The sequence below is a fragment of the Plectropomus leopardus genome, chromosome 20, assembly GCF_008729295.1.
Source record: "Plectropomus leopardus isolate mb chromosome 20, YSFRI_Pleo_2.0, whole genome shotgun sequence".
In the NCBI taxonomy this organism is placed as follows: Eukaryota; Metazoa; Chordata; class Actinopteri; order Perciformes; family Serranidae; genus Plectropomus; species Plectropomus leopardus.
Genome location: NC_056482.1, coordinates 1,524,392 through 1,541,174, shown reverse-complemented (window position 1 = coordinate 1,541,174; position 16,783 = coordinate 1,524,392). Strand labels below are relative to the sequence as shown.

General features: G+C 39.6%; 1 protein-coding gene across 1 annotated transcript; it reads left to right on the top strand.

The window, feature by feature from the left end:
• The first annotated feature begins 7,772 nt into the window (after positions 1-7,772).
• Positions 7,773-14,175, top strand: LOC121959866 (N-terminal Xaa-Pro-Lys N-methyltransferase 1-like). Its single transcript, XM_042509385.1, has 4 exons — positions 7,773-7,883; positions 10,392-10,551; positions 11,409-11,661; positions 13,171-14,175. The coding sequence occupies exons 2-4, from the start codon at positions 10,393-10,395 to the stop codon at positions 13,425-13,427; spliced, it is 669 nt and encodes a 222-aa protein (XP_042365319.1). The 5' UTR covers positions 7,773-7,883; position 10,392; the 3' UTR covers positions 13,428-14,175.
• Positions 14,176-16,783: the final 2,608 nt, after the last annotated feature.

Here is a 16,783-nt window from a genome sequence, read left to right as displayed (position 1 = left end):
AGTGCTGAGTTCACTGTGGACGGTTTTCCAATAAGACTGGGATAGAACACCAAAGTTTGAATAGCTGTGTATCTCTGTCTGTCTCTCTGTGCATCTTTCTCTGTCTCTGTCTTTCTTTTCCCCCTCTGTCTGTCTCCATCTCTGCAGTCCCATGGGTGGACCACACCTCAATCTGTCCCTGTGTCCACTGCTAATGATGTGCAGGCCTGGACTGACTTAGACCAGCTATTAGGAGCACCGGTAAGCCAGGATGTGAAGTCACTGTGTAAAAATGAGTAGCATCTACTGTATTTGTAAGCAGCATTAAAGGCAGTAAATGTGGTTGCATAACCAGTAGAGAACCATTAATTAAAAACAGTGGAATTACTATCTGTGGGAAGCTACAACTGCTCCAGGGCCCAAAAACATTATCTAAAGCTCATCGTGTCAACTTGTTTGTGCTAATTTATTGATAATTTATTAAGGAATATGCACTATGAAAACAAATCATACACATGATAATGACAAATTAGTACTGTATTCTAATGATGTCAGGGGGCTTAGCACTTATTCCAGCCCGTTCTCATTCTGAAAGTGCAATATTGTCGCTTTTGCAGTGCTTTCACCACTGGATGACTGATACACCACTGGATGACGTCAGCTGAGAACTTGGCCAAACAGGACCATTTGCAGTTTTATTATAGGCTGGCAGACGGCACCTGCTGCAGCAGCATGATACACTGACAGTTGGCGTCATTTGAGAACGCGGCCACGAACCTGTTGTGTCTGCATGATAAGCCAGCCTCGGGTTGAAATGCTGCCAGTAACTACTAATTTAAGTAGCATGGAGGTCCCTATAGGGCAGAGCTGGAAGGGCTGTGGATGGATCGAACAAACCCCGGACTTTCATGTCGTTTGCCTAATCCTAACCATTCATGGCAGCATGTACTTCTGTTGATGTTCTAACATTGGTTACCATGTGCTTGTGTTGCCTTAACATAAACAAAATCTTTAACAAGCACTACGTGCTTGTGTTGACATCACGGTAGCGGCATCCCAGAGTGTAAAGAGCAGAAGCATAAAGATGCCTAGAGCGTAATATGTAGACACAGAAGTCCACTGCAAAGTGGCAATATGTGACGACTTGGGATGAGAGCTTGTTGTTTATTCAGACTGCGAACTCATAACTGTTTTTGGCATATCCAGATTATATCCAGATTGATGTTAGAATTCCTGGACTGCAAAAAAAAAAGTGAAATGTTTTAGCAAGTCAGATCCAACCCACATTTGGATGTAGTTAAAAATGTGTTTTCAGTTGGATTTCTACAGGTTTGTCTCAATCAGGATGTGTAGTGGCTTTTTTATCACTTGCAATGAGACACACACAACAGCAACTTCAAATCCAGAGTGACCAAAGTGTGCAGAATCCATGCTGCTACCATGGATGTATAAAGAGAACTTTATACAGTGCTGGAGAAGGGGGGCCCGTTTATTCCCGTTATGCCCGTTTGTTCCTATGCTGCATGGAGCAAAAAAAGTTAAACTTACTGGGTGTAAAATTACCTGGACCTTCCACATTGTCGGCTCATAGAGCAGGTGCACCAGAGACTTTCGCCAGGCAAGTGGCTAAATTCTGGTTTAGCCCTTTTGCTAATTTGAATGGTGACAAAATAATTCAATGGTGCCAGTCTTTTAGACTTTATGAGTGTTATCAGACCAAATGGATGAAATTCTGATAGTGACATGAATCATTTCATAGGGGTTGTAATGCTCAAAAAATGTATCCTATAATTCACAAATGTCTCTTTAACAATCTAAATCTATAAGAAAAAGTTTTATTTTATACTACTTGCATCACAAAACTGATCCAGATATTATAATTCTGTTATTTTGGAGCCAGCCCCTAGTGGCCTTTAGATGAACTGCGGTTTTTGCCCTTTCACACAGGCTTCATTTTTTAGCCTTGGAGGTTGCCATGTGGTTGGAATTGGTTTCAGCCCCCCCACAACCTTGACTGATGGAAGGATATAAGATCTATGGAGTGGCCCTCAAGGTGGGGCTTCCTTAATTATTTGGTGTTGGGGCCTTGAAGAGGATCCCTTTGTCAAAATCTAGTTTGAAGACGTTTATTATTTAAATTTTATGCTCACAAATTGATCATCCCTAAACAAATTCCTGTACAGCAAGTCTTGTAGTCCCCTACAAAAGCACTATTTCCTGCTGTTTGAGTAACTTTAAAACTACAGTGTTCAGCTTTTTTATGGAAAATAGTGAGCCATACATTTTAGAGGCATCTAATATTTTCATATTCAGAAGAAACCAATGGGCTTGTTGGTTTTGGTCTGGGATTTGTTGCCAGTTAAAAACATATATAATGACTTGCCTGTATAGCCATTAATGCTGTGGATCCACCAAAGACCCCTGAAGAAGTTTGGCATGCTGTAATAAAAATGAAAAAGAAAAAGTGAGTGATTTTCCACTCTGCCACAGAAGCAGCCGTTTTTTCTTAAAATCATGTCAGAGCTGAGGTAATGGTGAGGTCTCTGTCTCGCTCCTTGCAGTCTAAGCCGCGGCAGCAGTGAGTGAGGATGGAGGTGTTGAGGGGGAGTTTACCGCCCTGAAATATTTATGAGAAAATGCACCAATGCAACTGTGCTGCAGCCACAACTGTGGAGCTCCAGTTCTCTCCCTCTGTCTCTTTTTGTATATCCTTCCAAAGTGAATCTGGTTTCTCAAATCTCTCTCAATGTGTTATTGTTTCTTAATCTACTTTTTTCTTATTAGTTTCATTTGTTAAAACATAGGTTGCGTTAATGAACAACATGATACGCCCCCTTAACTACTTTTCTGTTGTCACCAGTGTCTTTACGTGTGGTCTCTCACTGAGACACTTCATTATTTTGTCATTAAATAATCCAGATTCTATTCACAGCAGTATTAAGCTGTGTGTAGGACACATACCCAGCCCACATGGACTTGTAATGCAACTCCAGTAGAGAATCCATAGACTGAAGTGAACATAACATGTTACATATAACACCTCATTGCAAACTACAGAAGCCCTAAGCGGACGTTTTTTTTTTTTTTTTTTTACAAGCCGTTTTCTCGATATAACGAGATATTATCTCGTTATAACAAGATATTATCTCGTTATCTCGAGAAAACAGAGTTTGTTATACTGAGATATTATCTCGTTATCTCGAGAAAACGAACTGTGTCTTCCCGAGATATTAAGTTGTTTTCTCGAGAAAACGAACTTTGTTTTTTTTTTTGTTTTTTTTTACTTTATTGAATGAACGTCAGAAGAAAAGTGGCGGGTGGATGATGTGACAGCAGGTGCCGTGCGGTGTTCAGCGCGGACAAATGCGCAAAGTAAGATGATTATTACAGGAACACATCACCCAAATTCATCAGTAATCATAACTAGATTATTATACTGTTGCTCCAGTGCTTTTTGGTACGTGCAGGGGCGAGAACCTGCACGCATTTGTCCGCGCTGAACACCGCACGGCACCTGCTGTCACATCATCCACCCGCCACTTTTTCTTCTGACGTTCATTCAATAAAGTTTAAAAAAACAAACCAAAAAACAAAGTTCGTTTTCCCCTCGAGATAACGACTTAATATCTCGGGAAAAACAAAGTTCGTTTTCTCGAGATAACGAGATAATATCTCAGGAAAACAAACTCCGTTTTCTCGAGATAACAAGATAATATCTTGTTATAACGAGATAATATCTCGTTATATCGAGAAAACGGCTTGTAAAAAAAAAAAAAACATGTCCGCTTAGGGCTTCCGTAGCAAACAGAGAATGTTGTCTCTCGCATAGCTTACAAACAAAATCTGCCACAGAAAAGGTTTGATTCCTAAAACACAGCCTGTCATCTTCAAGGAGACCATTCAATCTGCCTGTTTCTATCCCTAAAGCTGCTTTCACACCACTGCAAGCTAACTCTCTGTCTGTCTGTTTGCCACATGCTTTTGTTGTCTAAACAAAACCATGTGCTGTGTCATCCCACCAGGTGCTTGTGTTGACATCACAGTAGTGGGATCCTAGAGGTAAAGAGCAGATGCAGAGGGATATCTAAATCGTAATATGTAGACATGGAAGTCCACTGCAAAGTGACTATTTGGGATGAGACAGTGTTGGGAATGCAGCATAGGGAAAGCAGTTTTTAACAGGGGTAGCAGTAGAAATATAAAGCGGTTGTTGCCCAAATGTATGCACACAAATAGGGCATGCTGAACTACTGGCAGTAGCCGCTGAGCTTTGGCCAGTCGAATTGAAGGGCGAGACTGAAACACTGATGATGTTGGAATCTGAATACCTACAGTTGTACAACAACCCTTTCGAGGCTGATAAATGATATGCCAAAAACTGCAGTTCCATTAATGTCCACTTGAGGCTGGCTCCAAAACAGAGACCCCAATGCTAAAATGACCAACTTTAAAGCAGAAACAAACATGTTTAAAGCCTGATACAAAAACATGGTTTTGGTCTCTATAGCTTATATCCCGCTTCAAGAAGAATTGTCTGGGAGGTAAATTTCAAATAACTCACCTGTTCACATTTTTTTAAGACTGAAAGTTACATATAATTAAGGGTGGACCCGCTTTGGGTGACAGATAGTGTCCTTGGCTTCTCAATAAGATCCACCCCTCGCTTCTCCACAGCTCCACCTTCTCACTCACACACGGTCACTTCTGGCTCCAAAAAACAAGTTGGTGACGGCCAAGATGCCAAAATCGAGGCTTCAAAATGGGAGTCCATAAACCAATGGATGACATCACAGAAGCTACATCCACCACTTAATACAGTCTATGACACCACAGTACAAGTGTGAATTGTAGGGACAACGCTCTTGGGGAACACTCTTGCAGGAAGACAGTTGTCAGGGTACATGATTGCGGTGCGACAGCAGGTTAAAGTTAGTGTAACTGTACAGAATTTTTTGACTTTTGGTTAAATCCTGCATCACATTAGGGAAAATCATTTTTTGGAGGACCATCTCTCCTTATACATAAGGGACAGCTTGTACTGAGCATCAGGATTATGTAAGATTATGTATCCATTCATGCAAAATGTTTCAGTTGAGGATCTTTTTATTTTATCGAAAAAAAAATGCAACTTTCAAGGTAATTGGTCTAAACAGTGACAGAATCAGCCTTTTTAACCCACTCTTCCACTGGCCAACAATACAGAAGATATATAAAGTGTTCCCTATGGTAGCCACACTGCCCTCAGAGACATCTTCACAGGTCTATTAAAGGTCCAGTTTTTAGGATCTAGTGGCATCTGTTGGTGAGGTTGCAGAACTTAAACTTCTTCTATGTGCAAAGCGTATAAAAGAAGTACAATGGTTGATGTGAAATGTATACAGGCCTATCTGGAGCCAGTGTTTGGTTTGCATGTTCAAGGCTACGGTGAAAACAAGATGGCAGACTTTATAGAAGAAGCTCCATATGCAAATAAAAGCAAGTAAACTGTAAGTGCAACTCAACTGGTGCATGAGGATATACAACAATGGTTATTCTAGTTTTTTTTCTTTACATACAAACAGGCAACATATAGCCTTCACCAGTTTTCATATACAGGCTTGATATCTCCCTCTCCTCCGAGAAACATACTGTGTGTTCTGCTCAGGAATGAACAAATCTTCAAGCTGAACTGAATATACTGTAGCTCTGGTGTAGCCAACAGAAAATGGGAGCTTTTTGTACTAGAGCTCCCCTCACTGGTGACTGCAGGCTAAGACATTCAGATGACAGCTCAGCCATTGGTTGTGTGTGTTCCTTGCTTGTTTACAGCTTCATGTCAGATAGCAAAGATTACAGACACAATTATGTCTTTGTTCTTAAACTTAGAGAGAAGGTTTATATAGGCTTAGCGAACTGAATGAAACCTTTGAACCTAATTAGAATCCAAGATTGAACTGAAGACTGTCAGAATGTCATGTCAATGAAGTGCTTGTTTAATCATCTAAAACACTGTCTCTGATGGCAGAATCGGGAGGGACTGCAGCCGACAATTTTTGAAACTTTGAAACAGATCATTTGACATTGTGGGTGGTGAGATTTCTTATATTTTCAGACTTTTTACGCTCCCCAGTGGTTGTGCTGGAAAGGACAACATGGCAGACGTCAGATTTTCACATAGTGGCTTGAAAAATAATGTGCACACTATAGCTAGACAGAATAGTTTTTTCTTTAGCTTTCAATTATATCTCATGGTCTTCATCAGCAGATGGAATTGCTCGGTTGTCGCAAAAACAGTCACTGACTGCAAATTTTGAATGGAACAAAAATAATGCATTTAGTAAAATGACTTTGAAGTAAAATAGTAAAATGAGTAAAATGAATTTTCCACCTCCATTGATTAGTACACAAAGCATGTTCATTGTTTAGAACTTTACTATAGATGTGACCATGGATATTCATATTAGGCTTTAAATACATTATGATAAATAGAATAGAATAGAAATAATCAATATGAGTACAGCACTATTTGGTGAATGCGCATGTACCGAAAATGTCATAGCAATAAATTGGTGAAATCGCAAACGTCAGCAGATTTCAGTTTCGCTCTGTGGGTATGAGGCAGATCATGACTTTAACTGCTCTGACAAAGATTTCCCAAAACAGGACAGGACAGCTGCTGCCCAGTCACAGCTCTATACTGCACTGCCCTCCTGTGGTTTACTTGTTATACTGCAACTCTCGTGTAAGACACTGCCCTGCCGCTGCGCCTCTTCCCAACGATGATGCCTGCAGAAGTGAGCAGAAAGCGCCAGGAGTTTAACCCTTTGGAGCCTGGAATCCTGGATCAGCACCACTTTTCTTGTGCTGCGTTCACACACCTTTCACAAGTATTCACACCTTTGGACTCTGAGCAAATACGGCATTAATTTCTTTCAGAAACATGGGGGAAAAGACAATAAGCAACTTCACAAGAAATGCCCCACAAGTAGCAAAAAATGTAAAAACTAATAAATATAGAAAATTATATTTTTTAAAAAACTCAAGAAATATATATGTGTGTGTGTGTGTGTGTGTGTGTGTGTGTTTGTTTGTTTGTTTCTGGACTTTTTTTTTTTTAATTTCTTATTTTTAGCTTTATTTATTTATTTTTATTTAATTTCTTGATAATTTTTGGGTTATGTTCTGCTAAGTTACTCATATACTTCAGCCTATATTTATGAGAGAAATCGCATAGGAAGAAGTATATAACTAACTTAACCTTAACGTGACCAAAACATTTGTAAGAAACCTGTTAAAAAATAAATAAATAAAGGAAAAGAAAAGGAAAGGAAAGCAAAAGCAAACAAGAAAATGACCTGGGGAAAAAAGTGCATAAAGAAAGAAGTGCATAATTCTGTAACATGATTTTTAATGTATAATGGGACTAGCTTTAAATTTAGTTTTCCTGACATTAACAATGCCTCTATTTTTTGTTCATTTCCATGTTCTGTGGTTTAAGGTCTCAAAACACATTCGAAGGTCCAAAACATATAGTCTGACATAGATGGAATATGTAAATATCTAACACACAATAACAACATCAGCAAAAGTGGAAAAAAAGTCTTTGTTTTCATCAGTAACACCTCAAGAAACAGTTAAATTAACAATACAATACAGTACGTTTTTCATTATTTCTTTTCATCATCCTATTCAAAATTAAGCTGTCCATATGGTATTATTATAAAACGCAATGTTTAAGAAGACGTGAGTGAAGAGGGCCAGCAGGGGCGCTGCTGTCACATGTTCTTCCGGGAGCCAAATAAGGAAATGACGAGCTGCATGTGCAGAGTCTCAAATAGAAATCCGAAACACCGACACCGGGAGGGACCGGGGGCTCTGTGAGAGGGAGAGGAGCGTGTGGGACCGGGCACCGGACACAAGACGAGGTTAGTGTCATTGTCAAGAACCGTTTTTGTGAAGTTTAGACACACCGGAGTTCGCCTTTTAGCCCGGAAACAGAGCTTTCGCCGGCTAACTGACGTTAGCTGCTCGGCTAAAACTACAACATCCAACTTAGCACGTGCAGGGCCTTATTACCGTTACACACATTTAAATGAGCAGGATGCAGATCAATGAAGAAGCGTGTCAATGACATTTAATCAAACCTTAAGTGTTCCGGGAAACAACGAGCAAGTGTAACTTAAAGTTCCGTGTTTAATAGGAAATGGGCAGTTATTCTTTTAGTATTAGCATATAACTTATGTGAGTTAGTTAAAATCTCATACTTCAGAGGTTCCGCCTTATTTACAGCTGTTTGCTTTAACCCTTAGAAACCTGAGCAAATTGGTTAAATTTCTTGCAAAAACTTGGGGAGAAGTCAATGAGCAGCTTAACAAGACATGGCCCCAAAATTTGCAAAACAATCAGTAAAAAAAATTACCAAACAGTTACCCGACCATAAGAAGAAAGGAAACTACATAACCCCAAAAACGTGCTTAAAATTGGGGGAAAAAACATATTAATAATATAACTTAATATAAATAATGAAAGTATAATATATATTTATGTGATTTTTTCCCCCTTAACATAATTTTTTTAATATTTAATTATAATAACTATAAATGTAGTTTGCTTACTGCCTTTCTCTCCACCTTTGTTTTCAAAAGAAGTCAAACCAATTTTTCTAAGGTTTCAAAGGGTTAAACCCTCCATGGTCATGATGTTGGCTTCATGTTGTTTGAGCTGTAATAGCTGCTATAGCTAAGTTATTATTGTCAGTATGATTTGAATTCTGCAAACACTATTAATACCTTAATTAGTCAAAGATAACTTTCTATGGTGGAACCTCAGGGCATTTTACGCATGTAGTAATTTAAGATACAGTGTACCGTGTTGTTTTGAAGTCTGTGTGTATGTTTTCTATAGACTTTAATATAAAGTTAATGTCAACACCTGAGTGTCATAACAATTTATTAGTATGTTATGAGGTCTCTTAATGGAACATATGGTTAGTATGGCAGACTGAAGTGTGTGTCATCAAGCCTAGTCTCATCCATTCAGCTTGTGTGTGTGTGTGTGTGTGTGTGTGTGTGTGTGTGTGTGTGTGTGAGAGAGAGATGTTGGTTGGAGCCTCAGAGGCAATGTATGCCCTCTGCCCTGGTCACAAGATGAGCTCTGACAGCTGAACTACTAAGTGTTACCAGATTTGGTTGCAGTGTGTGTGTGTGTGTGTGTGTGTGTGTGTGTGTGTGTGTGTGTGTGTGTGTTAGACCTCCCCTGACAGCCAGTTCAAGCATTGCTGAAGTGAGGTTTTATTATCCATCTTTATAGATACATCCATTAGAGCCAAATGAATATGAATGAACACCCTCCAGCTACAGTATTAAATGGAGCCGTGCAGTTAAATGTCAGCTGACATGAAACAATAACTAGCCCAGAAACCAGAGAAACAGCAACACTGAAACCTGCAAAGCACATTTGCATTCTGACAGGTTGTACATTTTGAATATAGAGGTACTTTAACTCATGAGGGACCGTTGGGTGCATTTTACATGCTTTTCATTCTTCATTTTTAGATAATTTAATAGTTCATGCATATGGCATACACTTTGGGAAGACTGTATATTTTTCTATAATTTTGGAATTTCCAGCTCAGCTCCTACAATAAGTCTAAAATACACTGTGGAAACTAAATTGTTACATTCAGACTGTTAAGGTAAAAAAAAAATGCTCCATTGAAACCCATTCAGACTGACATTTTTGATCCCACAGCCATCAAAGCATAAAAACATGCATTGTATTATTTCTGTGTGTCATTCTGGGCTTTTGACTTGGAATCTGAGTTTTTCCACTGTTTTCCACCTGATGATGTCAACCCTAACCCTAACCCTACCCTTCAACTTACCATATTTGGCATATGCAGAAAATACATGCTATTTCCACTAGGTGCACCGTCACAATCAATGTAATCTACATGTAGTATGTTGACAATCATATTTTTGTGTGTCTTTTTCATCTAAAAACATAGCGAACATGACCAAAACCTGACATTTACAGGGTTAAAATTCTGAAAATTGATGAATATTTGATATTTATGATATGAACTGATGTTGGTTAAAAATTAATCAATGAAAGTAGAAAATAGTATTCATGTGTAATATTTTTTTTAAAGCTTGATGTTGGTTAACAAATGAGTCAATGACAACCACAACCATACCAGTAAACCCAGGGGACACACTGATTCATGTTATTTTCTATGTTTCATTACTTTTGAAACATTTGCTGAGACACTGACAGCTGTTTAAACTGTCATTGTTTAACTAAATAAACGAATGTTCTTAATTAACAACCAGCAACTTTTTCCTTTTTCCCCCCCAGACCGTACTGTGACTTCAAAACGGAGGTACAAACTGAACGGTGATTTTCTAAACTGTGTTGCTTGTCTGCCATGACAGGATGGGTGACAAAGTAGAGCATGAGGCAAGCTTCTACTCCAATGCGGAGGACTACTGGAGGGAGGTCCCCCCCACAGTGGACGGCATGCTGGGAGGCTACGGCAGCATCTCCAGCATCGACATCAATGGATCCAAGGCTTTCCTGCAGAAGTTCCTTGGTGTAAGAAACTTTTCAAAGCTTTCAGACAGCGTTTCAGCCATATTTCCTCGCCCCAATTAACACGACTATATACAGAAAAGATATTCAGAATGTTATAGTTACTCATACTCATCATTTCGAGCTGTAATTTTCGGTGCTTCTTTGCTTTCAGAGCGCTGTCACCCCGACAGAAGCAGCTTGTGTCACAGCTTTGTCTCACTGAGGCTTTGTTCAGACTGCCAGCCCAAATCCCATTTTTGCCATATCCAGATTGATTTTATGAAGTCCGAACAGCAAATAACCACATGAAATCTGATTTTTAGCAAATCTGATCCAAACCACATGTGGAGGTGGTTTGAAATGTGATTCAAATCAGATTTCTACAGATGCGTCTTCAGTCTGGACGCTCTGCTCATTCAAATCGGATATCAGACACGCACACACCTCGTCAAACATCCCGCGGCGCATTCGGAAATTGACACACCATACTCCCACAAGTCACTGCTTACGGATGTCACCAAACCCCTCGCTGCACGGTGGAGCCCGCCATGATTGCAGCTCGAAACAGTTCCCTCCGTCGCTGTGTCTGTGTGGTGCGGCGCAGGAGTCCAACAGTGCGCCTTGATAACTCGAGTATTTGGATGGCGAGATGTTGTATCTCCATTTTTCTGCTTATACTTCCATATTGGTAATCCGCGTCACCAGCGCACGTACTGACACCTACGTCGTTTCCATAGCAACCCATGCAGATCATTACAGATCGCTGATGTGCGAATGCAACAAATCCGATCTGATCTCTTGTAAATGACAGTGCGGACAGTCTGGATTTGCCTGCGGTCTGAATGTAGCCTAAGTGACTTCTTGTGTGTTCGTTGAAGGAAGGGGAAGGGAAGACGGGTACGGGCTGCGCTCTGGACTGTGGAGCAGGCATCGGGAGGATCACCAAACGGTTACTGCTGCCTCTGTTCAAGGCCGTGGACCTGGTGGACGTGACGCAGGAGTTCCTGGACAAAGCCAAGACTTACCTGGGAGAGGACGGCAAGAGAGTGGGTAACTACCTCTGCTGCGGCCTGCAGGACTTTGTACCAGAGAATGGACGCTATGATGTCATCTGGATCCAGTGGGTCATTGGTGAGTCTGCTGCGATGGCCGCCATCAGTCAGCAAATAATTATATTATAATACTACTAATAATTTGAAATAGACAAGCTCCTTCCTTGATATCTTTTGAAGAGAGACTGAGGTCAGAGGACTTGTTGTAGGACCTTGTTGATTTCAGGCATATTGAAGTCTTAGGCATGAGAGAGGACTGATTGTGCTTGATCAGAGTACCTGCTTGTGTCTGCTTGAATCTAGTTAAAACCTCGCTGCTGCATTTGAGTTAAGACAGCGCAGTAGTCAAGCATTGCAAAACCACTCAATCAGCACTCTGTGGTCAAAGAATACAACATTCTTACGCCGTGGCATAGTCATGACATTTTCCGTACATCCACCCATTCTTGTGATCATGTTGAGGGAATTTTTCAAATTAATCAAATTACGTGATTGAATTTATATTTATAATCTTTAACATCACAAAGAACTCGCAGAGAAATGATGAAACTGATTGTAAGCATTATTAGGCGGCTATTTTCAGACTGCAGATCGATCACGTTATCAGGGCCGCTTTGGGTGCGTGATCATAATTGCGTCGTTATAAAAGACAAATCACAACACTTTATAAACTCTGCATAAATGTTCCACTACAAGAAAAATATATAAAACAGGTATTTTTCAGCAGCTGCTAAAGTCTACAGAGACACACGTCTGCATCACCTGCTGAGAGCTCGTTCAGCAGGTCATTCTGTGTCAGCTACTGAGTGAGTCCTGCAGTGACACCGATGACAGAGAGGCCAGTTAGACATTCATGTCCTTTTGTTTTAATAAGCTTAACTTTTGAAAAAACTTTGCTCAGCAGAGGCATGTAACTGTTTAAATTATTGATAATAATGTTAAAGCACGCGCCTGTGCTGCTGCGCGTGCCCGTAGCGGCGGGGCTGGCCGTTGACAGGATCAACCATGAGACCACGGAAAGATTTCATGATCAGCAGATGGATTAATTATTGGTTCAACGTTAGAAATCCTGATAAAATCACATTTCTCATATTATAACGTCCTGTGGCCAGCTCGTTTTCATTCACATCACAAACAAACCGCATCAGAGTTCACTTGGAAGTGAACTGAGACCCCAGTTTTCAGGCGGTCCAGAGTTCGCTTGTTTGGTCCCCACCAGAGTTCGATTGATCTTTCACCCCCAAATGAACCGGACTGTCCGAGGAAACGAACTCTGGTCCATTTAAAACCGACCAAACAGCTCAGGTGTGAATGCGACCCTCGACTCTGTGATGAGCTGATAGATTTTGATGGTCAAAGGTCAAAGTCACTGTGACCTCATCTGTCTCATTTTGAGGGAACTTTTTTAAATTCAGCACAAATGTTTACTGGAACCCACAAAACCTGTTTTTGGCCATAACTTAAGAATTCGTTACATATCCATGTTCTTCACAGACATGGATGTACACTGTAGTTTAACTTGACGGGTGTGTGGAGGCATGAAACCACAAGGCTGTAATTCTAGTTTCCCTCTGACTTTTCCTCTCAGGCCACCTGACAGACGACCACCTGGTGGACTTCCTGCGACGTTGCCAGAAGGCGCTGCGGCCCAACGGCCTCATCGTCATTAAGGACAATGTGTCATATGAGGGCGTGGTCCCTGATGAGGTGGACAGCAGCGTCTGCCGCGACCTTGAAATAGTTCACAGTCTTGTAGGCAGAGCGGGACTCCGCATCATCCACGAGGAGCAACAAATGAACTTCCCAAAGGAGATCTACCAGGTCCACACACTGGCTCTCAGATAGGACTGTCCCTTCTGCAGGGGGACAGAAGAGAATCGGCCTTGTATGCACAGTGATTTTTAATGATGCTTTTCCAGTCAGAAGTCCTTGTATGATCTGTTAGGAAATGATCTGCAGTGGCATGTGTTTGTGGAGTGTCCTGTTGACTCCACGCGTCGCTCTTCTGCTCCGTATTGCTGAGTCATCTCTTCTGGGCGACCACGCCTTAAAGTATGGCCACATCACACTTCTGTCTTACAAATACTTGCTCCGTCTCCCATTCAAGGTGGAAAAAAATTCAAGGATGCACTTCCTTTGTCAAGCGGGATCACAGATCCAAGAAAAACTTTGGCGCTCTGGATATGCACAATCAGCTAACAGAAACTGGTGGAGAAGTCCTTGTCTTACTGCTGAGTCGTCACCAGACTACAAACTACAGCATCACTCTTCAGACTGTCATGGCTTTATGTATTACCCAGGTTGGAACTCGGCTCCGGTGCCCACTTGAAGCATTTTAGAGTCAGACACATTTGTAGTTCTACTGAGTTGTTTTATGGACATTTCTTACAGCTTATTGAAAATGTGTTTGCAGATCATCGTGGTAACAGACACTTTGTTGCTGTATTTTACTGGTTTTAATTAGGAATGCCTCAATCAACTTCTTTTTGGCTGTAATCCCAATCTTTAATATTTGGTACTGCTGATACCGAGTCTCAACTGATACTTATATTTACATGAATGCTGATTAAATGTATCTGACATTGGAAAAATGACACATTGCTCCCTGAATGTTTTGTATACTGTTCTTTGCTAATATAAGAGGAGAGCTAACAGCTCGTTTAAGAGGCCACTGTGCTCAGTCAGAACTGAATGGATGGTTGAAGATGGTTCATGTGAAAATCTGAGTATGACTCTATGTAGGGCTGTGCAATATGGCTTTAAAAAATTCTCACAGTGTTTTTAAATGTTCTTTAAACTAATGTTAGCTACTTAAATTTAAAAAAAAAGAATGATCTGCAGTAACAATAAAGTTAAGTGAAGTAGCTACTGTCAAATAGTAAAGTTGAATACACTACTGTTTATAATAACATTTAATTAAATTAAAATTATTAAATTATAATTATAATTAAATTTATAAGGAACTTAAATAAAGTACTTTTATGATTAAATTTTGGTAAAAGTATTGTGAGAACATTGTTAAACAAACAAATCATTATGGGACCCATGGTGCTTTTATTTTGAAGGAATGACTCGTCTCAGACAGGAAGTGTTGATGTTTTTGCAAAAAGGGCCTTAATTGGTATTAGAGTGTCTTAAATGAATCTTTCAAGTAGGGTTGGGCGATAAAACGATAACGATATTAATTGTGAAATAACTTTTCCTCGATTGAAATATGAGACGTAGTCGATAACACATTCAAGCCATGTTTTGACAGACAACACAAACAGCCAATGATAATAAGAATAGTGCCACGGCGAACCAAATGCAGTGAATGACTTTGACTCTAGAACAGCTGAGTGTTTGATTACCGAGTCGTACGTGCTTCCACAGCGTTTCATCATCGTGGATCAAACAGCTGATGGTCCAACAGCAGCGCAGTGAGACAGACAAACAGAGCAGGGCTTCTCCTCATAGCAGGTGGAAAGTGACTTCTTTAGACTTCTACAGACTACTTTGTGTTAGTTTCAGGTTTAATCAGACTTTGGATGAATTATTTAGAAACAGCAGGACGCATCGCTGTCTCATCCAGCCGCTCGCGCTGAGCTCTCATTAGTATTACCAGGGGCAGATGTAATGTTTTGGGGGCCTGGTTCCACAGGCACATTTCCTTATTTTCACCCTTTCTCTAACTGGGATGTTGGCAGCTATAGGAGAAGAAGGCCTACTCAAAAGTTGTTTTTTCCAGAGTAAAATGATTAATAGCACAGAAGTTTCACAGGAGTTGAAGTCAGAGTCCTGCAGTCAGGAGAGGTTGGCCTATTATCAGCACAATGTGCTTAAATTTACCTGAAGTTTGTTTAAGATGGAGCTTACAATTTTCATATAATGCTGGAAAGTTTAATAAATAATAATAAATCATATGTTTATTCCACTCCAACATACCATGGTCACATGAAACTGTCAGTGAATTATGAGGGCAAAAAACAAACCACAAAAAAAGCAAAAAGCAAAATAATCGTTTATCAATCTTAATCAAAGTAAAATGTTCAATTAATCATGATATTGATTTTAGGTATGAGGTTTGGACCTTTACTGGGAGAAAATTTTAGTAACTGGACCTCTTTTAATTTTAAGTTGAATAGGTCTGCCAGTCAGTGATGCCTGTTCTTCAGTATATTTGTCGTGTTCAGTGTCTGACAGAAAATAAACATGTAAACCAAAATGAACCTTATGATATCTTCATATCTCACTTAGGAGTAAAAGGAACATTTATGCTTGACAGAAATAGTGATTAGATGTTTATCGTGATATATATTGATATCAACTGATATGAAAAAAATTATCATGATAAGACTTTTTTCCGCTCAGCCCTACTTTCAAGTTTTAAAAATGCAAAGACATGAAATGTAGAATTTTAGGATTGATTTTCTTCTGACGTTGCATTGTCCAAAGTTGCATAACAGTGTTATACTATAGTATCTCATCAGACATAGCATAAAAATGTCATACTATAGTATGTTGTGCAAAATTGTATAAAAAATTCATACTGTAGTATGTTGTCCGAAAATGCATAACAACATCAAACTAGTATGTCATCCAAAAATGCATGAAAAAGTTATAATATGGCATGGCAAAAAAATGGCAGGAAACCGCAAATTATAGCTTGTGGAGACCCGTCATAGTATAGCATGTCAAAAAAAAGGCCAAAAACGTCATAATATAGCATGTTGAAAAAATGCCTGAAAACAGCATAGTATAGTATGTCGAAAAATCTCAAATTATGACGTCAAAAAAAATGGCTGAAAAACGAAATATTATAGCTTGTAGTGACACTTCATAGTATACCATGTTGAAAATAAGGCCAAAAATGTCATAATATAGCATGTAAAAAAAAAAGGCTGACAATTTTTGAGCGACATTCTGTACTATATCGTTTTTGATGATTTTTGGGACGACATACTATACTATGTCATTTTTTATGTTTTGTTTTTTTTTAAAAACGATTAACTGTATCGTATATTTTTCAGGTTGCAGACTTGGCATGACACAATGGAGCATTGATTCGTACTGACATCCTCCGAGTGTCCGTTTTTGTCTTCATGCAGTGTCTCATAAATGCCTTAAATGAATATTTTGAAATAAACACATGGAAGTCATTTCATTGAATGTCAGACAAAAGACACATGCAGTACATCACTGAGATCGCAACTGAAACATAT